Source organism: Spodoptera frugiperda, chromosome 20 (assembly GCF_023101765.2).
Source record: "Spodoptera frugiperda isolate SF20-4 chromosome 20, AGI-APGP_CSIRO_Sfru_2.0, whole genome shotgun sequence".
NCBI classification, from domain to species: Eukaryota; Metazoa; Arthropoda; class Insecta; order Lepidoptera; family Noctuidae; genus Spodoptera; species Spodoptera frugiperda.
The window spans coordinates 4,751,679-4,776,958 of NC_064231.1; the positions used below are offsets into that span (position 1 = coordinate 4,751,679).

Here is a 25,280-nt window from a genome sequence, read left to right on the forward strand (position 1 = left end):
TTAAAATTGTATGGAAATAAGGGTAAATGTAGTTTACTTTCTTCTAGCTAGTCTCTTTTTAAACAGTTTAGAGTCTTCGCTATATTGAAATAAGTACCAACATCAATATTTATGTTGTTAATATTTGACCTACCGGATTCGTAGTTTATTTTTCCCATACCTCTAAGAGTATTAGACCATATCTTATGATTTAGCATCATACAGTAGATAGTACATCCCACCCAAAACATAAATGTGAAAGGCTGCCAAGTTCGATAATATTGGAATGCTTCGCCTATAAAAGAAGTGAGATCTAAATAAGTACCAAGTTCCATACACAGACCTCAGTTAAAAATGATATAACAAGTTGGCAAGTTTTCACACACTTTGTTTTAAACCTACTAAACGCAATGAGTCAAGTATATAATTTTCTATTAAAACTTGCCAAGTTATATCATTTTTAACTGAGGTCTGTGTATGGAACTTGGTACTTATTTAGATCTCACTTCTTTTATAGGCGAAGCATTCCAATATTATCGAACTTGGCAGCCTTTCACATTTATGTTTTGGGTGGGATTTCATTTATTTTTGTAAGGTTTATTTTCTTTTCTTCTTATTTTACTTTATTTTGACTAAATACAAACCTTCGTAACGAATTTTAGGTCGGTACGACCATTGGAAGATATAGATAATTTTTTTGTTTTAGTTCCTTAGGGGTATGAATTTACACCTTCATTATTTTTAAAACCGACTCACACTTGGCCATTTTCAGATTTTTTCCTTTACTTTGACCTAAAGACCTACCTCCATGCCAAATTTCAAGTCAATACGACTATTGGAAGTGGTCTAGGTTTTTGATGAGTGAGTGAGTCAGTCAGTGAGTGTATAGTAAAAATAGCGATTTTCTGACGTCAATATCTCAAGACCTACAATAGGTACATTAATGAAATTTTGTATTTTAGATAAGTAAGTAGATCTCGATAGATACTAGTAATTTCATATGCGTAGATAAAATAGATTTTGAGTTATAGGTGGGTCGAACTTGGCCCGAAATGGTTCGTGTAATATAACCCACGGCCGGTGTGTCGGTTTTTTGCTCGAACTTGGCGGACACACTGCCGTGTGTCTAGATAACTGGTGCAACTAAGTATCGACAACTCAGTCTTTACTCAGCCAAAAAAAATCAAATTGGCGACTCACTACTTCAAGCAGCATTTTAAGGGCATCCAGTCCTAAACTCGCAGTCGGCACGTCGAGTCTGCTGCAATCGAACATCTCTGGAACATTCTGTAGCTTATACTACCAAATAACAGATAACTGCCTTCCAATAACTGCATGGTAAATTGATCTCTGAAACTGGTAAATAGAGCATAGAATTGCTTGTAGAGTAAAGGCATTTATCAGGAAGCTTGCAAGGAGAAATGCGTCGGTACATACTTGTGAATGGAGCATCATTTCTGGATATGCCGTGTAAAGATTCTTGTGTTACCGAGATGGTGGTAGCTATGCAGCTGATAGCCACTAATTAGGCAATTTGAGGTATTATATACAAGTTTAGTAAAATAGTAGGTACTGCATCTGTTGTAGTTTCTATGAGTGTTGGATATATGGTAATTCTAAGTAATAGTTAGGTTTACTATTGAAATCTTTTAGGTCAAGCAAAATGTTTTTAATTCTTACTGGTATGGTAAATAGTTGATAGCAAAGATAACTCTTATAAAAGAAGTAACGCACCATGACTCGATCAGTTGCCGCCTTACATTTTTTCTTCACATAGGTATAATAGCTTCTATCTATGGATTTTCCCGCGTTCCAGTGGGATGAAAAGTACGCTATGTGTAGACCAAACCATTATCTATGTGTTTAAAATTTCACGTCGATCACTTTAGCCGTTTTAACGAAAATGAGTAACTATCATACACACAAACATACGCATTCATAACATTCATTTATTTATTTACCTTATTTGTTGATTACATTTTTAAACATTTAATTAGAAAAAAAAGACATTTAAAAATATTATTCGTAAGATAAAATAGACTCCATACATCGAGTCGAGGTACTAAGATACATAAAATAATAGCGAAGTACCTACCAAGAAATCTAAAGGTATAGTTTCCGACGTAGATGCCTTAACGTAGGTACCTTTACCAAAATCTGCATCGGAAAAGCAAACAGCTCAGTGTGTGCGTACCAGCGACGCATGGAAAGTGTTATTAAGGTAATAGTTTCGCCGAACTGACAGAACAATTAACTTAATGAATATGCGGGTACTTGTGCAAACAGTTGGTGCCTGTCTCGACGTCGAGGGTAGAGGGAGCCACTGTGCAGTTTGCAGTTTTCATTGTGTATTAATAGTATGATTGAGTGTTTGAGGTATCTTAGCTTCAATTTAGGGTCTGCAAAGAAGTTATAGAACATAAAAAGTGTGTGGAACAAGTTTATTTTTAAACGTTGCCCTACACTAGGATTTTCTTCTGTGTCGTGGGTGCGTTTACAAAGATACAAGATCACATACACATGACACCAAGACCCGAAACAACTATTTGTAGATTGAATAAAAAGTTGTTCTGTGCGGGAATCGAACCCGCTACACAGTTTAGTTCTAGTTACACAGTTTAATACACAACTGCATGTTACAATTTAATCATTTTATAATTTCTGAGTATACTACTAATACTACTAAAATAATTTGACATAATATTATTTTATACGAAATGTATCAGTTAAGCTAATTAGACACTGTGAAATACATCCTTAAGCTCAAAGCAATTTCATTACTCTGAAACATCTCCAGTCCTTATTATTTTCAAAGTCCTTTACACAATACATGTGTACAACAGCAGAATATAACCGGGTGACCAATAAATCGATGTCTGTCAGGAGCAGCAATCACGCACATGCGACATAATTGTCTGATTGACTAATTAGTGGTCTCCATTAGATATGTCCGCCATGATGACTCATATGTTGGTACCTACACCACCTATACTATGGTTACTGTACCAATGTACCTATATAGGGTGTCCCAAAATTAACGCAAGATTTGAATTAAATAGAAAACGCCGTTTTTATTCTTTTGATAGTTATATTTTTATTGACTCGTAAAGTACATAGGATAGGGTTATATATGGAATAACACATCGGACAAATGGCCTCCACGGCTTTGTTGAAATTTGCCATGACCATTCTGTATAAATGTGGCTGAATTTCGTTGATGCAGCGTTGAATCTCCTCCTTTAATGCACGGGTGGTTGTGGGCTTGTTGACATACTTGATTGTTGAGTGATTTCAAATAACCCCATAAAAAGAAGTCTAATGGTGTTAAATCACACGATCTATGAGGCTAATTTTGATCACCGAAACGAGAGAGTACACGACCTGGAAATGTCTTTAAAATATTTTTTAATAATGAAGACACGTTGTTCTATCGTGTAACGCTCCATTTTTAATAACCCTATACTGTTAGCAGTCAAATTGCATTTTTTTTCAGGGTTGCCAACCCTTCACTGCACAAATGGGGGCAAATTCAAATCTTGCGTTAATTTTGGGACACCCGTTATGAACTTTCGAAGGAAGTATGTATTAAGAAATTAACCGAACGATGAATCTTTTCCGTTTTTTTTTCTTTTTTTCATTTGCTTGGCTGACAATTTTCAAAAGTGTATGTTTGTCTAATCCTTCTTACACTCTTTTTTTTAGGGGAGAAAATCATCCAATGACTTCTCCCGCCTTGGGTAAGGTGTTACTTTGTCCGCAGCTCCTTCTTAGACTCTGGATTAATGTCTAATAAATCATCATCATAAACAACCAATAAGTGGCTACTACTGACCAAAGGCGTCTTCTGACATGGAGAATGTTTGAGCATCAATCACCACGCTTGCTCAATACAGGTTGGCTATTTCAAACTTATAATCAGTAATTATAAGCCCGGGTTTCCTAACGATTTTTGCTTAACCGTTTGTCAGTGTTGTCTAAATAATCTCAGAAAGTACCCAACATAAACGTTTTAAGCCTCCGGACCACTACGACAATGTCTAATTAACTAATGAAAAAAAAGTAATCTAACAGTAATTTACGCGAAATTGAATTCTATTCTATCAAGATATCAAATTCAGTAGCAGAAATATTTGAAAAGATAAGTAAATTAAACCCTCGATAATCAAGGAAAAACATAGCAATATTATCCCCATTTTTGTAAACAAAGAATTTCACAAACCCTTCCTGTTTTTCTTAGAAATTGGTTAGTCACACGAATCTAAGCGATATTTTTGTTCGCATTAGTCATTGTTCCTAAGAATCATAGTTAGTAGTCGGTTACTCATAACCTCCTACTTGTTATGAACTCCTGGTACCAAGGCCAGTGAATATATTTTCATGTTACTGTATTGTTTTACAGAATCTTATTTCTGAGTGTTAATTGTAGGGTGAATCAGACTTGTGTGATATTTATGTGATTAGCTGGGTGTCTATCAATGCATGTATTGTTATTGTTTGTATAACATAGGAACTGTTTTTATGCTGGTTTGACTGGATGGCTGAAATATAAATTGTTATCCGAATATCACATGATTTCTCTGGAATGGGATATAAAATAATCCTTAATTCATTTAATTATTTTTTTTCTTTAGCGTTAATTTAGTAAGCGTTTGGCCCGTTTTCTGCCAGAACGGCAAAGCGAAGATGTAATGTAGCGAAATATTTATAACACTCATGTTCACATTAAAAAGAATCCACAAACTAAAACACAAATTAACATCTAATTACAACAACAGCAAAATTCTCAGAAGGCTCAAACAATTAAATAAGTCAAAAAGCTAATAAATACAGGGGGTGTCTAAAAAGTGAAAAATCTGTAGCTCCGTTTATAACAGTATATAACAGTGTGGTACTTAAAGTGTCCCAATTAGTGAGTTTAAAGTGACAAATGTGAGCAGTTACAGTAACTTTGAACTTGTTTTACTCATACAATTTGACAAATGGACTCATACGAAAATAGCTTTGATTTGTTGCTTAGAGGATGTAACTTTACACGTCGCGTGACGGAAACGACACGATAGGATATTTATTTTCATCGTAGGATTGTTTATGTGTCAAGATTTTGCCGATGCAAAAGAAAATTGTAAGATTAAATAAGTAGGTATTTTGTTGCTTATAGGAGAATCACTAAAAAAATTACCAGAAACTTTAAAAAAAACTGTATTTATATCTAGTTTACCCAGTAGGACGCAAGAGCCTTAACTAGAAAAATATTGAAAATGTCTATGTTCTCTAAGAAATAAACTAAATCTTTCTAACCTATTACACAGCCATGTGTCTTCAAGTCGTGAGCTCTAAATAGCGTCCCATTTTATTAATATCTGTTATCTATGATTCGAAAGCATTTTAAACATAATTTTAAGTGGTTAATTTTTATTGGGTGATCGAACACTTGGGTGGGGTTATTGACGTAACAGGCATATGGACATGCGATCATACTGCAGGCGGACACCAGGCAGCAAGTTCAGAAAACCCATTTTGAATTTTATCCACAAATTGAAGACAATGGAAGTCAATACTAAATAATATAATAATAATAATGCCTACCTGAAGGGACATTACGTGCTATAATTTAGGTTAAAAATAGGTATTGATATATCTATACCTACTAATATGTAGAGCTGAAGAGTTTTCTTGTTTGAACGCGCTAATCTCCGCAACTACTGGTCCGATTTGTGTTGGATAGTGCATTTATCGAGAAAAACTATAGGTTATAAAACATCACGCTATGTCCAAAAGGGGCCGAGCAGAGTAGCTAGTGTATTATAAAAACAGATAATAATTATGTAAGATGCGCTTTCATTAAAACTTGATCGATAGCGAACTTCTAATCCACGAAAAGGTACATAGAGATGTCTGTCCATGTACAATGTATCACCCACTTCTCACCAGTTAAGTTATTGGTCCCAAATAACAGGGAGCATATTGCCAATTTTTATACTTACTTAAACTTAAATTATCTCTCATTTAAAAATCAATGATACTTCTGCATTTACCCTTCGCAGCCAAGCCCCATACACTGGCCAGTCTACCCCGTTGAGTTCCACCGCAGTAATTAGATACGTACGATTAATATCCAGCCATTAAGGCTACTGTATGTACTTAGTGCCATGTAGTGCGTCCGTTGAATGGATGCGGTCAAAGTGTTGCTAATGGCAAGCCTCATAGTGCAGGGCTAAAGATCATGATGATAAGTCTTGCTGTACTGTTGGTTGATAACGTATCTAGCGTTTGTCATTGTAATGTGATATTCTTGGGAAGATATCTAGACATAATATACTAGGATAGTATATTATAGTAGAGAAGTGGTAAATATACCTAATAATTTTCTCCAGTTGTATGATACGTCTTTAATCAAAATAGGGAGCAAGCTTGTCACCATTATCATTCTAATGTTGAAGGGTTTCGTTCAACTAAGAAAATCTAATAGGTAACTCTTTACACGATTCAGTACCGTACTATTAGTGCGAGTTTGCTTTTCGTTTAATATAATCGAAACTCACGTTCGGCACTCTGATTGGCTGGCTCGCCTAAATCAACCAATCAGAGCACCAAACGCCCTCTCGATTCGATACTTAAAGTTAATAGTAAGGAATAGTAGTCATAAGTACCTTATATTCCATTACTTTAAACATAAAGCAAACTCGTACTAAGAATACAGGCGCTTGCTTAGCAATCACGCTTCTCAACCCAAAAATAACTACAGTAATTACCATATTGCCACTAGATAACGCAATCTGCCACATATTGTAATACGATACTTTTGGGAAGATATCGAATAGTCACCTAGTTTCTAGTCGGTATGAATAATAATCGTGTACTGTAAAAATTCTCTAATTTATTCGATACTTTTTATAATATTAAAAGCGGTGTGTTACAGTGGGTGAATTTAAATTTGAATAAATTTTTTGAGCTGAAATAAAATAAAAAAAAATCTGTGTGACGCATGTCCAGTAACTTTATTTCATTGAACAAAAACGAAACGAAACGAGAGCACGTTCGGTGCTCTGATTGGCCGGCTCGGATGAACTAACCAATCAGATCACCGAACGCGTTCTCGTTTCGTTTACGTTTAGCGTAAACCAAACTCGTACTAAGGGTACTGTTCTATTTCTCTGTCTTCAAAGGTAGTCAAGGTAGTTTCAAACATAATAAAATAAAAAAAAAAACAACAAAAGAAATGTTACAAATTAATTTATTTAATATCACAGATTTAAATACAAAATTTACATTCAGTTAGTATCTACATGTTAACTTACAACTAAAAACTAATGTAGGTATTCAATGAAAATATTACAGACGTCTACTATTTTATTATTAACATTTTGCTTCGAAAAGATAGAAGCTTCCATTTAGGCACTATACACAAGCAAAGCTCCCTGGACGCCCTATTAAAAAAAAAAAACAAAAAGTAAAAAGGCGCGCTATGAAAATAGAGCAAAAGGCTCTTAAAACATTAGGTTTTTGAATCCCCTCTGAGCTTGAAAAATCACGCCTGTATGCCGAAATAGGATTCGCAGAGGTTTATTGGACAAAAACACCCATTTTTGTTGCCTTTGTTACCTATGTGTTATAACTATGACAAATGACAGATTTGAGTTTTTATTTTTTTATGGAAGATAATCATCCAATTACTTCTCCCGCCTTGGGCAAGGCGAGAGTATCAGACTGTTACTGAATAAAAACTACTCCGTTCCTACTCTTGCTTTTTGTGCCGGAGCCCCAGTTAATCTGCTAGGTAGCCCGCAGCTCCGGATTGCCATAAACCTATGTACTTATTAGGCACGATTTCAGACTCAGTAATGTCTATGAAAACAATTTACATCATGGCATAGTTTCCTAAACATGGGCACCTATACTATAAATATCAAAAGCCAATATCACTATCTAAGTAGCACTTTACACAGTACCTATCGCTACGGACAAAATGAATATTTTCATTGAATACGTAATTAGTCGAATATAATACAAAGCTTAATAACAAAACAATAATCGTAAATGCGTATCAAATTGGCAGTTGTTTCATTGTAGTCCATTCAGTCTTTTAAATGAAATTATTGTTCTTGTAACACAAAATCTGCTATTGACAAAGTTAGGCCGAAAAAATTTTCAATATTGATCAAAAACACAATCCAAATAACTATTTTAATACCCGTACCAATTCGTAAACTAAATAAAGTTAAATTTGGAATAAATACGAATAAAATACAAATTTAATTTCTAATAATATTCATATAAAAAGAAATAAATAAATAACATGAGTTGTTTGTTACCGTTCTGTTCATTCGTACATCCTTTGGAGCTAAAAGATATAAAATTTCTCCCATAAATGTATTTGAAGAAGGCTACACATCAAGGGATGCAAATCCAGTATAATCTGACCGCTGAATGTGCGGAAAGATCATAGAAAGTGAGAACATTATAAACTGGTTAATACAGCCTGATCTATGGTCGTGTATAGGTACTTAGTAACATTTGCATCGTGATTAAATTAGATATGTTAATAGATGTACGGATGCACATAATTACAGACCAAGCATTACATAATTCTGGTTCTGTTACGACAGAAAACGTCGCCCTTTAGACTGGTAAGGCAGTTATACAAGACCGTTTAAAAATAGATGAAAACGAAACTGACTTCATTAATTTAATTTTATGTAAACTGGTAACCGTAGAGAAGCAAATAGAAATCTTTAATAAAAGACACAAATTGAAATGTTAACAAGCTGCGGTAAATTCAAGAATCAATTGAACATCATCTATAAAATCAATTTTAACAGAACATTTTTTAAGGTTCAAAATCCTTTGACGACTGTAATACAGTTCCCAAAACAACATAACCGAAATTACTTGACAATAGTCAAACAAATTTTGTCTCTATAGCTGGTGTCTAAGTGTCCTGTAGGTAACGTCACCGCTACATCCACCTTTGACATGGAGGTAGGTGATGCTGTCACGAGCTCTGCTAACTGAGATGAACATTCACTAGACCGTGACGTCATTGTCCTAGCTGCAAGAAAGATTAAAGTAAGAAAAGTGTTGAATAAGTCAATAGTCATTAATAGTTTGGCTGTAAAGGTGGTTGATTTTGATACTTATAATTCATTTATTAATGCTTCGGCTACAATATACGATAAATGTTTTCTATTCAGTTTATTTGCGAAGAATAAAAAATTGTTGGAACTGTCTAAAATACTCTAAATAAAGGCTAAAATACTTTAAAAACGAATCTAGTAGCAAACAAAAACCCAAATGCATTAAAAAAACATCTTTAATATTCGAGACGTCAAATAAGCAGCTGCATTAAGAAGTATCAAATTACCACCTTTTAGAAACGCAGGTAAATATTGCTTCTTACAAAAAAAGGGTTTTTAAAAACCGTTTAAAGTGGATGTGGAGATAAAATTTCTCTAGAGAATGTGGTTAATTACCTAGTTCTTTTTAACAGAGTTATTGAATGATTTTGATAAATTTATTTTCAAATATTATTATACTTACAGTTGGTATAACAACTGGACGCCGAGTCTCCGGAAGGGCTGTAAGGCTTCATCTCGTAATGGTTACTTCCAGCTGACGACTGATGTCTACTCCGGTTCCCAAATGGGGATGAATAGCTAGGGGTGGAAGAATAATGGCGCATAAACCAAATGGATGTGAAAACTTATTACTATACAAACAACAATATCTCATAACATCACTTTTTATGTTACGATCTTTTTTCTTTTAGGGGAACAGAACTTAAGCCTTTAGGTAGTATTGACGGGAAAGTATTAGACCAAAACCCAAGCCATAAAAATGGATTGCGCAATAATATTTGAATTCTTGGACGTTTATGGGAAGATATGAATCGAAATGGATACTTAGGTTGCACGTGGTGGAAGTATTATTTCACTTTTGCAAGGACGGGTATAAAACGGGACAAATAAACGAAGTCTTAAAACATTTTAGAGTTTATGGACTTTTTGGGCTGAATATTCAAATATTACGTATAACCTATCTATTACAACTATATTAGTACTAACCTGTCTCTGACATGTGGCATGTCATAATGGTTGTCAGGTCCCTGCATCCAGTACTCGTTGCAGGTCCTCGTCAGGTCCGGCGCCGTGCTGCCTTTGTCCCTGCCTGAATGTGTCTTTGGTATACCTAAGTGTACGAACAGCTTAAAGATATGGGAAAATACAGGGCAATATATGCTCTTCCTTGATGAAATAACTTTCAAACAGTTATTATGGTAATAAACAGTGGAGCAAGATACTCTAAGGATGAAGTTATGAATCATTAAAAATAGTGAAAATTATTCAAAATTCTAGTGGAATAATATAATGATATTGTATATTGCATAGAACTGAAGATCGAGTTCACTGGCGTGCCATTGGAGAGACCTATGTCCAGCAGTAGACGAGAAGAGGCTGATGATGATGATGGTGTATAATTACCTATTCTGCCAGCAGAATATCCAGGCCTGCCCCTGTATTTGCACCAGACGTATAAGATGGCCACTCCAGCGAGAAGCATGGCGACTGTGATGCCGATACCAACGTAGAGCGTTGTGTTATTAGTGTAGAACCCTAAAGAATGGAAGAGTTAATTAACTTACAAATCCCTTATTACAAAGCAATTTAAAAATATACTGAAGTTTCAAAAGCATTACATAAATCTCAGACCAAAAGAAAAAAGAACATTTCTAAAAGATTCCTTACTCATTCCACTAGTGCATAATCCGTCAACACAGGCAGCATGTTGTAGTGTGGATCCTTGGCAGTTATTTCCTGAGCATTGTCTCCTCCTTACCCTCACGCAGTCAACGCTGCATGAAGACCACGAGGCCCAGGCAGACCAGGTACCACCTAGAGAAGGATTTGATCAGCTATCAACATTGTTAAAAAAAGCAACGTCACGCCTTCTATCCCCGAAGGGGTAGGCAGAGGTGCTCATTACGGCACGTAATGCCGCTATACAATGTACACCCACTTTTCACCATTTGTGTTATAAGTCCCATGTAATAGTGAGCCTATTGCCATATACTGGACACAATTTCAGACTCCATGCTACCACTGAGAAATTTTCGAAAAACCAAAAAAAGCCCAGTAATACTTTGCCCGACCCGGGAATCGAACCCGAGACCCTTGTCCGGCAGTCGCACTTGCGACCATTCGATCAACGAGGCAACATTGTTATCATCGTCAAACCATTTTTGTCTACTGGTAACTCATAATATCTAGTTCTCTGCATTCATGAATTTCAAAGTCAATGTCAAAGCATTTATTTCAATTAATCCTAAATAAGGCACTTTTGAAACGTCAAATTGAATTATCCGTCAGTCTGTCTGTCAGTGAAGCTAGGCGAAATGAAAGTTTTTTTATAAAATGTTTTAATCATTGATGGCTACTGTTTACTTACTGCTTTGACATGTGACGCAGTCCTCATCGCTCTGTGAAGAGTGTCCTCTACATGGAGCGCCACCGTTTGCTGGAGGTGGTTCTGTGCAGCTGCGTGACCGGCGCCGGCCACTCGTGGTGGAACCACATCGACATGGTGCCCACGGTGACCATTCCGACCACCCGCCGTTTACTAAACAAAAGTTATTTACCTTAGTTCAAATCTTTGCACGACATTACTATTTACCTACATACATTTTTTTCTTAATCAATTTTCAAAACACAAATTCTTTCCAAATCTCTCATCTCCTCTCTTATCCAGGTATGGATCATACTGATCGTTGATTAGGTGATTACAAGCCAGACTACTTAATTATTACACAATGCTATTTAATTTAGTTTTATCATAAATTGAATAACAAAATACATTACAAGTTAGATCACCGGTGGCTCGGCCGACTATAATAGCTAATAATACAAAAGTTATGTCAACATACCGTACACAGACAAAACAGCGACGTCGGACTCCCGCCGACCTGCGATGTTTTCTGCCACGCAAGTGTAGTTGGCCATGTCCTACACATTACGTAATGAATCAGTTCATTTGAAGTCACTTTCATTGCTACTTAAGGTAAAATGTACGTTTAAGGACTAAATAACTAATTACAATCTCATGGTTATGCGATACATTAAACATATTACAATTTTATCAATATTATGATGCCAAGTATTCGATGTTAGATCTTTCAAAAATCTTATTATCATCTGGTACCAAAAGACATGTTATGTTGTTATTGTTAGTTTCTAAAAAAATAATTAAAGAAAATACCAATGAATTTGGAAATTACCTGCAAACCAACTTTTGGTAGCACAAGAGTTTCAACAGTGGGTTCAATGGCAACTCCATTTCTGGTCCATTTGATGGTAGGTGGCGGTGCTGCTGGTGGTGGCACACATCTGAATGTCACTCCTCTACCAGCTTCTATTGTGGATGATAGAGGCTGCTGTAGGAACTGCTTCTTTATGTCTAGAAAGAAATGGAAGGTTCACTAATACATCACAAGGATATGAAGACGTTAGAGAGAATATTACAGTCGATGATATGATTTATCCATTAACAACTGATGATTCAGTTTTGAGGAAAACTTACACACTCATCACTTGAAAAAGAGAAAGCCGTTAGCTACCAAAGTAAGCATGAAAACCGACGTTGCTCGTTTCATGCACTTACATACTGTATGTCAAGTGAAATGATTAACAAATAGAAAACTGACGAACGACTTTCTTTCGAAACTTTCACTAGAACAAACGCCGATCCACCCTCGTATCACAAATAGAAAGCTAGTGAGCATTCATCAAAGTGCAAAGTGCTCGAGTTAACGAGCGGAAATAATGTTTCCTCCACATAATGGTTCCGTTACCCACCCTCTTAAAAAACGAGGGATGAAGATAAAAATAGTCGTAAAAAATTTTTGGACACCTCTCTTCAAGTTGTATCGTTAAAAGTTGAGTTTTTCGATACAAAACAGTCTGGTAAATTAAAAGTAAGTTCGACTTTTACTGGGGGTGACAAACTATTTCCAAGTTTCGCTTTTTTCCCAGAATGTTCTGAATACTTTTTTTACAAAATTTCCGCTCACGTTATCGATTTGGAAACGAATCGCTTTAACAGTAGCGTTTATTGTATCATTTATTTCTATATTTTCTTCTCGATACACAATAAAATGTTTTTCTTTGCTCTTTCTAAACATGTCAACCTACACATCTTCTATTTCACTGTGAAGTAATGAACTCGTTAAAAAATTCCAGCTTTTCAAAATTGTCATTTGGTTGATTATTTGTTTCGTTAACATGGCGTGTCGACTCGCGGCGTGGGGTGTTTATTTCTAGACAATGGGCGTGCCTCTTAATTGTCTGCACTCCACTTTATTTTTGTCTTTCTCCTTATTGTTACAATTTATACGTTACGTTTTGGTAACATTTGTTTTGTTTTTAAACTGTCAAGATTTAATTACGAAGTTATGACGAATGAACTTCGTTAGACTACGGTTCGACCGCATTGAATTTTCAATTTTCTTCCACTACAGAATTGACAATATTACTATTAATTATGTACACATGACTATTTTAAAACAAATGACATAACTTTTAATGTATATGTCACTGCACTAGCTGGAACGAAGCTGTACAAAGATTTCTATAATAAACACAGTGATAAAATGTATGAAACAAGTGCTGGTTCGCAGAGACAGAAACAAGTTTAAGTACTATAAAGCGACGCAACCTGTCCTGTAAACCTAAGACGATACTGTTATACGGGTGTTCTGTGACACAACTAGTGTGACCGCTTAGAATTCAGTTCGCTGCATAAGGCTAAGCATGGTAAATTAAATTAAATTACCTGCACGGTGGCGTACAACTTGTTCTTTGAATTTTATATTGAAAATATTGACAGAGATGCTGCTCATTTAGTGCTAGGAGCAGGTTCTGCGTGATTATCAACTTTATATGCTGTTGTTTTTTCAGGAAGTTCTCTTACTAGTTGTTTTATGTATATACAAGGTAATGTGTGAGAATATAAGGTCGATTGTAGGGAGAAATTATTTCAATGTATCCTATCGCTGTATTTAATGGATGTGTACAGGATATTCAATGTTTGTCCATTAATGAACCAAGTTTTATTGCTTTGTACAATGGGAGTAACTGCCCGCGGCTTAAAGATTATGTCATAACTTTCAATAGTGGAACGTATTTATGAAATTGATTAACCGACTCATTAGCATAATTTACAAAAATGTTGATCAGTTGATCCGAAAACCGCTCCAAGCGTATCGTTTACTAAATAATAGAAACATTTGAATGTTAATAAGTAACTATGAAACATCGTTAAGCAACGGAAACTATTAACTTGTAGAAACAAAATAGATATTAATGAAAACAAAACGGATCGCGGCACGGCTTTTAGTTCTACTTACGTGGATCGTAAACTTTTTAATTTTACCTGTTGGGTTGGAATATTTATGAGGAAGGGCTTGATACGGTAACGGTAAACGTTTGTAAAGATAAACTAAACACATTGCCACAATGGAACTCTAATCAATCATTGTTATGGGGGTTTTAAAATAAACTATTGTTTTGAAGTTGATATACATATATAAGGAATTTCCTTGCAGTCAAACTGTCTAGAGCACTCTATTGGTGTTTTTTGTAAGTTAAAATTAAGACCCTTTTTTGAGGGGGGAATATCATCCAATGATTTCTCCCGTCTTGGGCGAGGCGAGAGGGAGTGTCAGACTCTTACTGATTAAAAACCACCCTGTTCCTAGTCCTTTTTCTCGAGCCGGAGCCCCAGTAAACCCGCTAGTTAATCCGCAGCTCGGAAAAACTGAGTCCCTAAAAGTCAAATCGCTCGATAGTCCGTATTATGAAAGTCAAAAATGTCAGTTATCACGTTCTCTAAACCCACCACATACGTTAATAAAATAATACCGCTTGTTCCACCCACATTTTGCGTTGTACCGTCAGCCATTAATAACTTAAACTCTTCGTTACCTTTAATTACCATATTCATGAGATTAAGATTTTTAATTATGTTCTTTGTTATAATTATAGGGTAAACTTTGATTCATAACTTCATAAGTGCTTCATTTATTTTTTTACAATGTTCACAACCTTTTCGCGAGTACATTTTTAAATAGGCTTTGTAACTGGTTCTCAAAGTTCTAAGTTGCGGAACAAAGCTTTAAAGTCTAGTTTTAAAGTTTGGACTACTAGCTTGGCACACAGACCTAGTTGGCTGGGAAAGACAGTTTTTAGTGAAGGAATTCCCCAAACGATGTTGTGAATGTACTCGTATGCAAGACCATAAAAAACAGGGTCGACTTAAAGATGAAAAGTTAAAATGTGGGTACAATTTTAATTTGTACAGACATTATTTTGTAACCAAATATATTATAACGTTGTATTGTAATATTGTTTTTTAAATACCTTAAAATACCTACTTAAAGTTTTCCATTTTTACTATTTTAATTACATGTATTAACATTTTCGTTGAATTTAACGGCTTAATTAATACCTTTACGTGCCATAATGTGCACCTCTGCCTGCCCCTTCGGGGATTAAAGGCGTGACGATATGTATGTATTAATACCTTGCTATAAAGATTATACCATAAACTTAGATGAAGATACTCACAAGCAAATTCAATTAAAACAGCTTGACTCCTTATCTTCCCCTTGCTGTTCCACGCGTAACATTTGCAGCTATACTTCTTATTGGCTCCGTCCAGCTCATTTCTCGTCACATTGAGTTCTGCTTCAACAACCCTGACTCCGTTATGAGGGTCCACGTGTTCCAACTGAACACTTTTATCGGACCTCACATCATTGCACTTGAAATATACTTCGAGGGCATTTGCTGCCCTACAGAGCAAATTCGCGGGTCTATTTCTTAGAACGTATGAATTTTTGGGTTCTAAAAGAAATATTGGAAGTCCATCTATCGTTTCCTCGTTTTCTGGTAATGGTATGTAGTCATCTTCTTCTTCTGTCTCTGTCTTGAAGTCTGATAGATATGGATCGAAGTTCAGTAGACCGTCAGGGTGGATGTATTCTGGTCTTGTTTCTTTTGTTGTGTGTTCTGGTTCTGAAACAAATTGGTCAAATTAATGTTTTATTATTAAAAATGCTATTCTTACAAAACCAATTTATTCTACGTATTTATTTATTTATTTAACTCTTCATGCACATAAATGTGTACACAAGGCGGGCTTAATGCCGTAAAATATATATTTAAATATTTCTTAAATTTTAATTAATCCCTAAAGAGCTTAAATTATGATGAAAATATTTGTAATAAACAACTTAGTGAAAAAACTAATTAAAGTAACATTTACAAATCAGACAGCGAGTTAAGTATATTTAACTGAAAAAAAGCAATACCTTACAAAAAATACCCATTACGTTATAAAAATCCCAAACATTTTAGCATTCATCTGTCGGTGTTTCAAAGCGTACCTTGAGCCCTACAGTAGCTGTCTTTTCGTTGATAAATAGCTGAGATAACATCGAGTAAGCCCGGCCGGTGCTACTGCATGTTTTTAACTAACATCATAAATATTTAAGTGCGCGTATCTGCGCTATGAAAATAGACTAGATAATGCTGTAATCAACGGTGCTCCCAATGATTCATCATGTAGCTGACCGGAGTTTAAATGTATGAATACTGTTTTGATCTTTTGATGAATTATGCAATTATGGCATGTATGTGTGGTCGAACGGTTAAATTAATTTGGTGATTTGAATAAATAATTACTAATATCAACTGTTTTGTATTTCGTAGTTTTTACACTACGATTTTACTTGCTTATTCGTAACTTTTATCAATAACTCCAATTCAATGTTCTTCATTGTTATTATGTTCTTCATTTAAGTGTGGGAGAACCATACTTCGGCACGAATGGGCCGGCTCGACCGGAGTGATACCACAGCCTCACAGAAAACCGACGTGAAATAACGCTTGCGTATTTCGTTGTGTAAGTGAGGTTACTGGAGCCCAATTTCCCCGCTTCCCAATCTTGTCAATCCCCGATTCCCTAACAGCCCTTAAATTCCTAATGCCGGCAATGTACTTGTAACGCCTCTGGTGTTTCAAGTGTCCATGGCGGCGGCAATTGCTTACCATCAGGTGACACGTCTGCTCGTTACTCGGCGTGTTCCATACAAAAAATATTACCTATAACTAAACAATGTAATCTACCTAAGTAGATACAGTGACATCATTAGATCCTCGTACCTACAAAGTTTATCGAATTCGATAACATATCCTAACCACCTGTCAATCACAACCGCTCGGTTACACACAGAAGTCAACGACGCGTTATAATCGAAAGCCGAGTTGCCACAAACATAGGGTGTGTGTACACTGGTAGATTGGTGACTGGGTCTCAACTTAAATTATATCTAAATATTTTGTACATGACGGATGTTATATATATTGATAGGCTGTTTGTAGTCGAAAATGTATTGTTATCTTGTAAACGGGATGAGTAAGACATTCAGAAATTTAAATATTTCAACTTTCTTCTGATTTAGTTGCTATTTAACGTCGCATAGGTTACTTCTAGGTTTGAGCACTTAATCGTCGACCGCATCGTCGCTCAATGCGAGTTGGAGTCAAGCGTGAACCTATAGATGCTGAATAATTAAAATATATCTAATGCGCATACTTGATTTATGTTATAGTAACAAGTATTAAACCATAGCAACTTGGTTACAAAAATATCACAATATAAATTATATATACTTATCGGTAGATATAATTTATTTTATTCTAAGTATGGTATAATCTAATTGGCACTACAATTCCATTGAAATCTAGTTCCACAACAAACACAAGTACCTAAGTACTATACAACTAACAATTGTAAAAGGGGTATCTAATGAAATTAATCGTCATTGCGTGTGACAACAAGTTGTCACCAACTGTTGACCACTATTGTTCATCCCAACTTACGTTTTAAACACATGAATTGATGTGTACAATGTAGTTTAACGATTGTACTCAATAAACAGGCAGACGACTATTAAAAAGTTAGTGTAATTGGTCCTAGTATGACCTGTTTGGACGCGGCATTTTACGAGACAAGTCAAAGCCATTAAGTTAGTTATGATTTCAGTAGATTTACGAATGTACTCCTTTTATGGCTTAGTACCCAGTTAAGGATCTCGTAAATAGAGTGGTATTAATATCTGTATTAAGATGGATATTTATGGGCGTGTATTTGTGTACTTATATTTTAATACTAGCTGATGCTCGCGGCTTCGCTTGCGTGGATTACGGATTTTGTGACTAAAACAAAATATTGCATTTTTGCTATTGTATGCTGACCAAGTTACAGGTCAGCATACAACTGATTTATGACATGTTTAATACTGTTTTTAAAAATATGAAAGTAGCCTCAGTTACTCCTTAGTACATCAGCCAACTGTCAATAAAATCGGTCCAGCCATTTCACAGACTAGCCGGACCAAACAAACAGATATACAGACAAAAATATAAAACATAATATTTTGGTGTCCGGTGTATGTATCGTACGTATACAAATGCATGTAGTAAAAAACTATTAAATTAATATTACAAAGAGACACTCCTATTGTATTTGTTGGTTTAGATGCATTTTCAGATTCATTTCTTCTTTCATTTATTCAGATTTCGGATGAAAATTACATGGTTTCATAACCATTTTACATTTAAATAACTTTACAAATAATAAAGACAGGAAACAATATTCACCTATATTCTTATTTAGTGTTGTAATGTTGTATGTTCACACAAAAGCGACAAGAACGGTTAAGCTAGGAACTCGCTCACACAACTCTACCGCACTTAATCAGAGGATGAGACTCATCTAGTAATTGAGTTTAATAAATTAAGGATGTACCATGTATCACCATGTACGTACATACTAACATACATCATCTCTGTGTACCGACTACTTAATTGGTAAAGCGAACAAGAGATCTCTGGGTTTTTTTTTAGAGTTTAGCAGGCTTTTTCGAACTTTTCAGCCATAGGACATAGTTTAGAATCGTAGCTGGTATATTATGGCAATGAGATGACTCTTGAAGAGGTTTTAAATAATAGTAGCTTCTGCTAGCTTTTCGTTCCCGTGGGATAAAAGATATCACCCAAGTCAGCTCATATCCTGTCTGTAGGTATACAAAATTCCATCAACATCCGTTCAGAGTTTGAGCGTGGTTGGCGAACAAGCATTCAAACAAACAAACTTCCAAAGTTATAATATTAGTCAGTGTGACATTGATGAAAAATGATTGTTGAAAAATCGACGATTGAAAAGGAAATATTACATCTACTCATTATACCGACACCAAGCACATCAAGCTAACCAAAACAACCCAAATGATTTAATTAATTAATTATAAGATCTTAAGGTTCAAAATCGATTAACAAAATTTGACTGATTAGGTTATCTTACGTGCTCTGGGTACATCTTGTTTCGTAATTTCCTTTAAAACCGTGTTATATTATGAAAATAGGATGTTACGAAAATATTACCTTCGCTTGATTTGATGAGTTTAATTTGTGTAATTAGTAGCATAATTTGTGATCACTTTAGTTATAACTGCAATCTTAAAGGGCAAGTCTGCATATATTTAGATTTAAATTGCTAATGAGGCGTTTGGATTTTACACTTCATTTTATATAGGTAGGTAACTAGGTATCGATTAGTTTATGACATCGAGATCTTCTAATTATTAATGAAAATAATTATGTATAAAAGTTTTTAGATTCGGTATATTTATATGATTCAATAGAATAACATCTTATAAAAACAATCAAATATTTTCAGTACATATAGTATTAATCTTGCAAAATCGATTACTTAAAAGCACTAATGCTTCCATTGTTAAAATCGTAATATCCAAAAAAAAGTCGTCAGCACAGATTTATTTCGAACTGGAGACCAGTACTTCAACATACCCCAATCTACCAAACTTTCTTCATTACATTTTGAGCTTTATCATTCTAGCAATAAAGCCGAATCTCTATTGAACGTAAGAAGTAGCAAGACGTGCTGGTGTTTGCAAAATATATCCCCTATTCGTGGCCACCCTTGCTTTACGGTCTTTGGTCGTACCACCCAGGGCGTCATAAGTGGAGACGCGAGGATTACGTCAAGTGGATGAGCAGTGTCCATTGCGCTAATACCTTCGTACTAGGGAGAGTTAAATGCTGTGAGAGATGGAATAATGTAATAACTTTGTTTTTGACAAACTAGCCAGAACAGCAACATTAATAAATTATTGGAAAAATTACTTGGTAAAAGTTGATAAAAAATCTTAAAAAAATTGGTTGGAAGTTTGGAAATATGCTGGCTTTATTGTATAACTAGGCTTCAACAGAGTGTAAACTTCATTGAACCCAAATTAAACTTTTATCCTCAAGTTCATTGGAAATAAGGATTTTCAAAAATCTTGCAATAAGATCTTGACATAAGATTTTTTTTTAACTTCAGTAGGAATGAATGAACTACTACTGAATTACTGTTACAAATCTATATCGATCCAGAGATTTTGTATTTAACTGTCGTACTCAGGGTCATTACTGATGACTTAACAGCAATTGTTTTCGGAACAAAATTGTTACTAAAGAATATAGTTTAAACCATCATTCAATGACTGTGAATAGTAGTATAACGGCTATAATTTCGAAAGTATCAAAATGATAGTTCCAATTCATTTACAAAGTCAACTTCAAGGTGGCCGTTTGACCAAAACGAACACCTATAAATAGAATTTATCCAATCTCCATCAATAAACGCTAATCCATAACTGGCTTACATTCACCATGTGTCACCAATATGAATGAAAATATGGAATGTACGTACTGCTTATTATTCTACGCGAGTATTTGTACGAGAGGACAGGTTACTACGCGTAACTGATGGACTCACATCCTGCCAGTATCTGAGCCCAACGTGATCGCACTCCAGCTATGTGAGCTATGCTACCAGTGATATCGGCGAGGTGTGTGGAGTATGTCAATTGTGGCTGTTAGTTTTAGTTTTAATGGGTATAAATCTAGGTGTAGTAAAAAAATAATTATGGGGCATTATGGATGGCCTAAGAATAAGAGGATATTATGCTTTTTTTTGTTTATCGTTTTGTGTAATGTGAGTTAGGCTAATGGAGGCTCAATTACTCCCTTCCCCAATCTTCCCAGTCCCTGATTCCCCAACAACCCTTAAATTCCTAACTACTAAAAGGCCGACAACGCACTTGTTACACCTCTGATGTTTAAGGTGTCTATGGGCGGCAGCGATTGCTTACCATCAGATGATCCGTATGCACGTTTACCGGCTTATACCTAAAAAAATAACATTGGGCCAAGCAAGCACTTCGGAACAACAGTTCAACGTTTCAGCTCGAGCACACCAACCGATCAGTCAATTAAGTTAAAACTAAGTTTTAAGAACAGCTTTCATTCAATTAATTGACTCACACGATCCATCCATCTCCTAACACGTTCCCCTACTGTTACAGTTCTAAAAAAAACTATTCCGAAAAGTGAGAAGTTTTAAAATAAATGGGATTAAAGAGGCATTGTATTGTGTCTCCTATTATACAATGTAAGTAAGTACGTGAAATTAGAGTGTTGCAGGTGTATGGGTACTATGGACAGCTGCACCACACAATAGCTGCTCCGGTTACCGTCTCTTCATCCGAGGGGATTACCGCTTTATCTCCTCAAGCCTCATTGTTACTGTGCCAAGGACCTTTGTTCAGCACCAGATCAGTATCTGCGGGTCTACGTTGCATCATAATATTAGCAGTTCTCTTACTTTCTGGCTAACATTCAATAATTTAAAAAAATAGAGTTTTCCTTCTATGGCATTGTAAGTTGTGATGTAATAATATTTTTAAATGCCAATTGATGATGTTTTCTGATACTAGAACCAGAAACACTCGTAATTCAACATAACGTATCCTTAGAATAAAGTGACTTAACTCAAAATTTCTGTAACATTCGATTTAATCATAAACTGGCGTTATTAAATATGCTCTACAATCAAAAAACTAATCCATAAGAACTTGCAATTTTTGGATTCAGTCACTTACATTGTAAGGGTGCAATAAGATAAGATGTGGGTAAACAGTTAATTCTACGAACAATTGACTACACAATTTGGGCCATTGTTACGAAGGTGATGTGATTTGATGGGACAATTATTTTTGTACCGTACTTTACTACAGATAGTTGTTCCGATTCTAAATATGATGTGCAATTTTCAATATCAATCTAATTAATACTGTAACAAATGACATCAATGACAAAGTAAGGTAGGTAACACGATTGTCTATGTATCCCACCAGTCATTGCTCCATGCCAATCAAACGAAGTGACTAAGTATCCCACTATTGTCTTTTATAGCCTAGACATAAAACAGTTGATACTAAACAAGCAAGTATAAGGTTATTCAATAACCCATACCTCAGCCAATATGAGTCATCATGAAGTAAGTACTTATAATAATGTACCGGATTTGGTTCCTGGATAATAATATAATTCATAATGGCAGTATATTGATGGGTGCGTCGGAAGAGGATGTCTATAGGCAAAATTATAAGTGCCTATAACCGGTCAACCTGTTAGGGATTGGTGAATAAGGAATTACACATAAAAATTGGGATTGGATATTTCGTAGTCTATTAACTCTGCTTTTGGTTATAAGAGGAAATCTTAATCGTCCAATAATACTTGTCCAAAAATCAACTTTAAAAGATAACTAGTGGCGCCATCTCTTGGCGAGCCATTTCCGTCATTCGTTTTTCTCAAAACTATAAAGTAGTCTTATAGATTGACAGATCAATATGATTGTACTAAAAATGTAATACGAATGTATTAAAAAAGTAATTGTTACGATTAATTTACGAAAAAGTCCGCGCTTATTGGTTTTAATCCTGTGTAAAGATATCAAATAATAAATAATTTATGATACTATAAAACCTTTATCCTAAACATTTAGCAATTAATAAATTATGAAAAATAAAATAAATTAAGGCAATAAACAGTTAAACATAAGTAACGACCAATATTTCCTACTTAATATTAATGTTAAGCTAAGTAATTACAGTTAATACAGACATCCTCCACGTTATAATTAGATGAGTTCAAGTGGTAATCGATTCAATTAGTGGTCATAATCTCTCAGCCACTGTTCTCAATGGTCCGTGCAAGCTAAAGGCGAAGGCATTCACGGATGATTAACTAAGTACGTATTTTAATTGCGCTCCAACTATTAATAGTTATAGACTACACTATAAGTGCCTATTAGGCACATTCGTATTAATTTTTTGTACTACACTAGTCTTTTGACCTAATGAAGTGTAAAGTAATTAAAAACATATCCATAGCACTTTATACGTTACAAAATCTGTGTTAAAAGTAAAAAATAATCCACAAAAAAGCAGGTAATATGCAAAAAAGCGCACTAAGTCTTCAATAACTAAGTCCAAAATGACTCATGCAACATAAAACATAGTTTTAATCATTATTATTAAAGTGCTTGTTTAACAAACAGCTGTGCGTAAAGCCCATATGTGACTCAAACGGTCAAAGGGTTACAAAAGCACCCCTTAAAAACATTGTCCCGTATATTATTCCCACATTTTATAATCTGATAACATATAATAACACTTACCTCCATTCATGACACTCTTCAAAAGCATGACATTTACGAACAAAATCCAGAAAGTCTTTTTGAAAACCATCACTGATCAACTATTCACTAAAACTTCATACAAATGTTACAACGCGATGTTTTTTCGAAATTCGAGGAGTAGGACGAACGTGCGCGCGACGCGGCGGTCCGCGGGTTACTGAACAGTGTAGCCACCCCATACATCATGGTGATACATTGTATCGTACGGGCCCGAACATGGGATGCGCGCTCCCAATTAATATTAATTATGTTTCTTCCTTTAATTTTTAGTCTAATAAGAACAATTGAATAGTAAACAGTACATTTAAAAATGGCTGCTGATGGAATTAGCGTGTGAAGTTTGTTAATTCTAGTTTAATTATTTGGTGCTGTTATGTCAAAGTACACAATACCAGTATGTGAAGAGCTTTTAAATTAAATACCACCAATCAGCACTTACATTTGATGAGAAACAGTTTTATGTGTAGTATTTTACTGATGTATGTACCGACTCTATTTACATCGCCATAATAATTTGATAATTGATTTCACTTTAAGGAAAATTGAAGTAGCTCCGATGTATAGGTAAGGAGGTAATAATAATTTTAGTTTCTACTATTTTTTACAATGTCTTCGATACTATCACTTGACTCTGACCTATCTATTAAATATTACACTGAAAATATGAAACTAGTAAAACTATATATGTAAGTCATTTACGCAACTACTATACGAAAAGTGCAACATTAAATGTTTAATTATGATTACAAGATCGTTAGTTTTGAATCACTCAGTACTATTCTTTTGTTTTAAAAAGACAAACGACAAAAGCTCGACAGCTTTAAATAGTTATACACCTAATGCCATCTATACTTTACACACACAAAGTTCCCGACATTGAATTCAAAACCGAAAGCTCACTATGTCAGATGCGTACGAAAGCTCTGTTCAAAAGCTCAATGTGTTAGTAACTTACAATGGTCTCCATAGAGGGCGCTGTTCTTAAATTAGTTTTAGTTTACGTAGTTGATTATGATTTGCTAGATGGCGTTGGTGTATTATTGTGAACAACGCTCTCTGTTGTCGTTAATGCAAACTTTGGTGTTAGGGTTTGTATGAGTTTTATATAAGAGGGGAATGTATTGTGGGGTTCTTTTCAGTCGTGACTCAGATTTCCGATTCCGTGTTTTAGTTTAGGGCGAATAGATGGCAATAGGGGAAGAATTTGTTAACTTTTCATGGTGGAGGTTTAAACTGTGAACTTGACAGATAAAAATCCAAATTTATCTACAGTCGTTAGAGATAGCGTTTGGCTAGTGACTCGTTATTGGTAACTACCAGTAATTCAGTTGGTATCAAAATATAAGTTGTAATTATTATCAAATTTCACAATTGCCACAAGATTGAATATAATGCATACCATAAGTAAAAAGTCTTTTGATCGATTACTAAGTATTATTGGGGTATTTGCAGTTAATAATATCGCAGAGTAGGTTTGAGTAGGTAAGTAGTTTAAGATTATTGCAATATACACCCTCAATTATAGAGCACTCATAAAGTATCACCGGTGTTTTTTCTCACATCAAAGTTGAACACTAGTAAGAACAATACACACTAGTTTAATAATATTTTTTATTTAAACTCTTACCGTTACAATC

At 34.9% G+C, this 25,280-nt stretch overlaps 1 protein-coding gene across 2 annotated transcripts; it reads right to left on the reverse strand.

Moving 5' to 3' along the window:
- Positions 1-7,195: 7,195 nt before the first annotated feature.
- LOC118282283 (netrin receptor unc-5) lies at positions 7,196-23,791 on the reverse strand. 2 transcript variants are annotated; one of them, XM_035603278.2, is made up of 10 exons: positions 23,623-23,791; positions 15,594-16,043; positions 12,248-12,426; positions 11,897-11,975; positions 11,422-11,592; positions 10,722-10,868; positions 10,458-10,589; positions 10,041-10,143; positions 9,517-9,632; positions 7,196-9,028 (listed from the first exon to the last, which is right to left on the reverse strand). In XM_035603278.2, exons 1-10 carry the CDS (start codon positions 23,690-23,692, stop codon positions 8,865-8,867), a joined length of 1,611 nt encoding a protein of 536 aa, XP_035459171.1. In that variant the 5' UTR covers positions 23,693-23,791; the 3' UTR covers positions 7,196-8,864. The 2 variants fall into 2 exon arrangements, with proteins under 2 accessions (XP_035459171.1, XP_035459170.1); XM_035603277.2 differs by having other exon boundaries at positions 10,041-10,164.
- Positions 23,792-25,280: the final 1,489 nt, after the last annotated feature.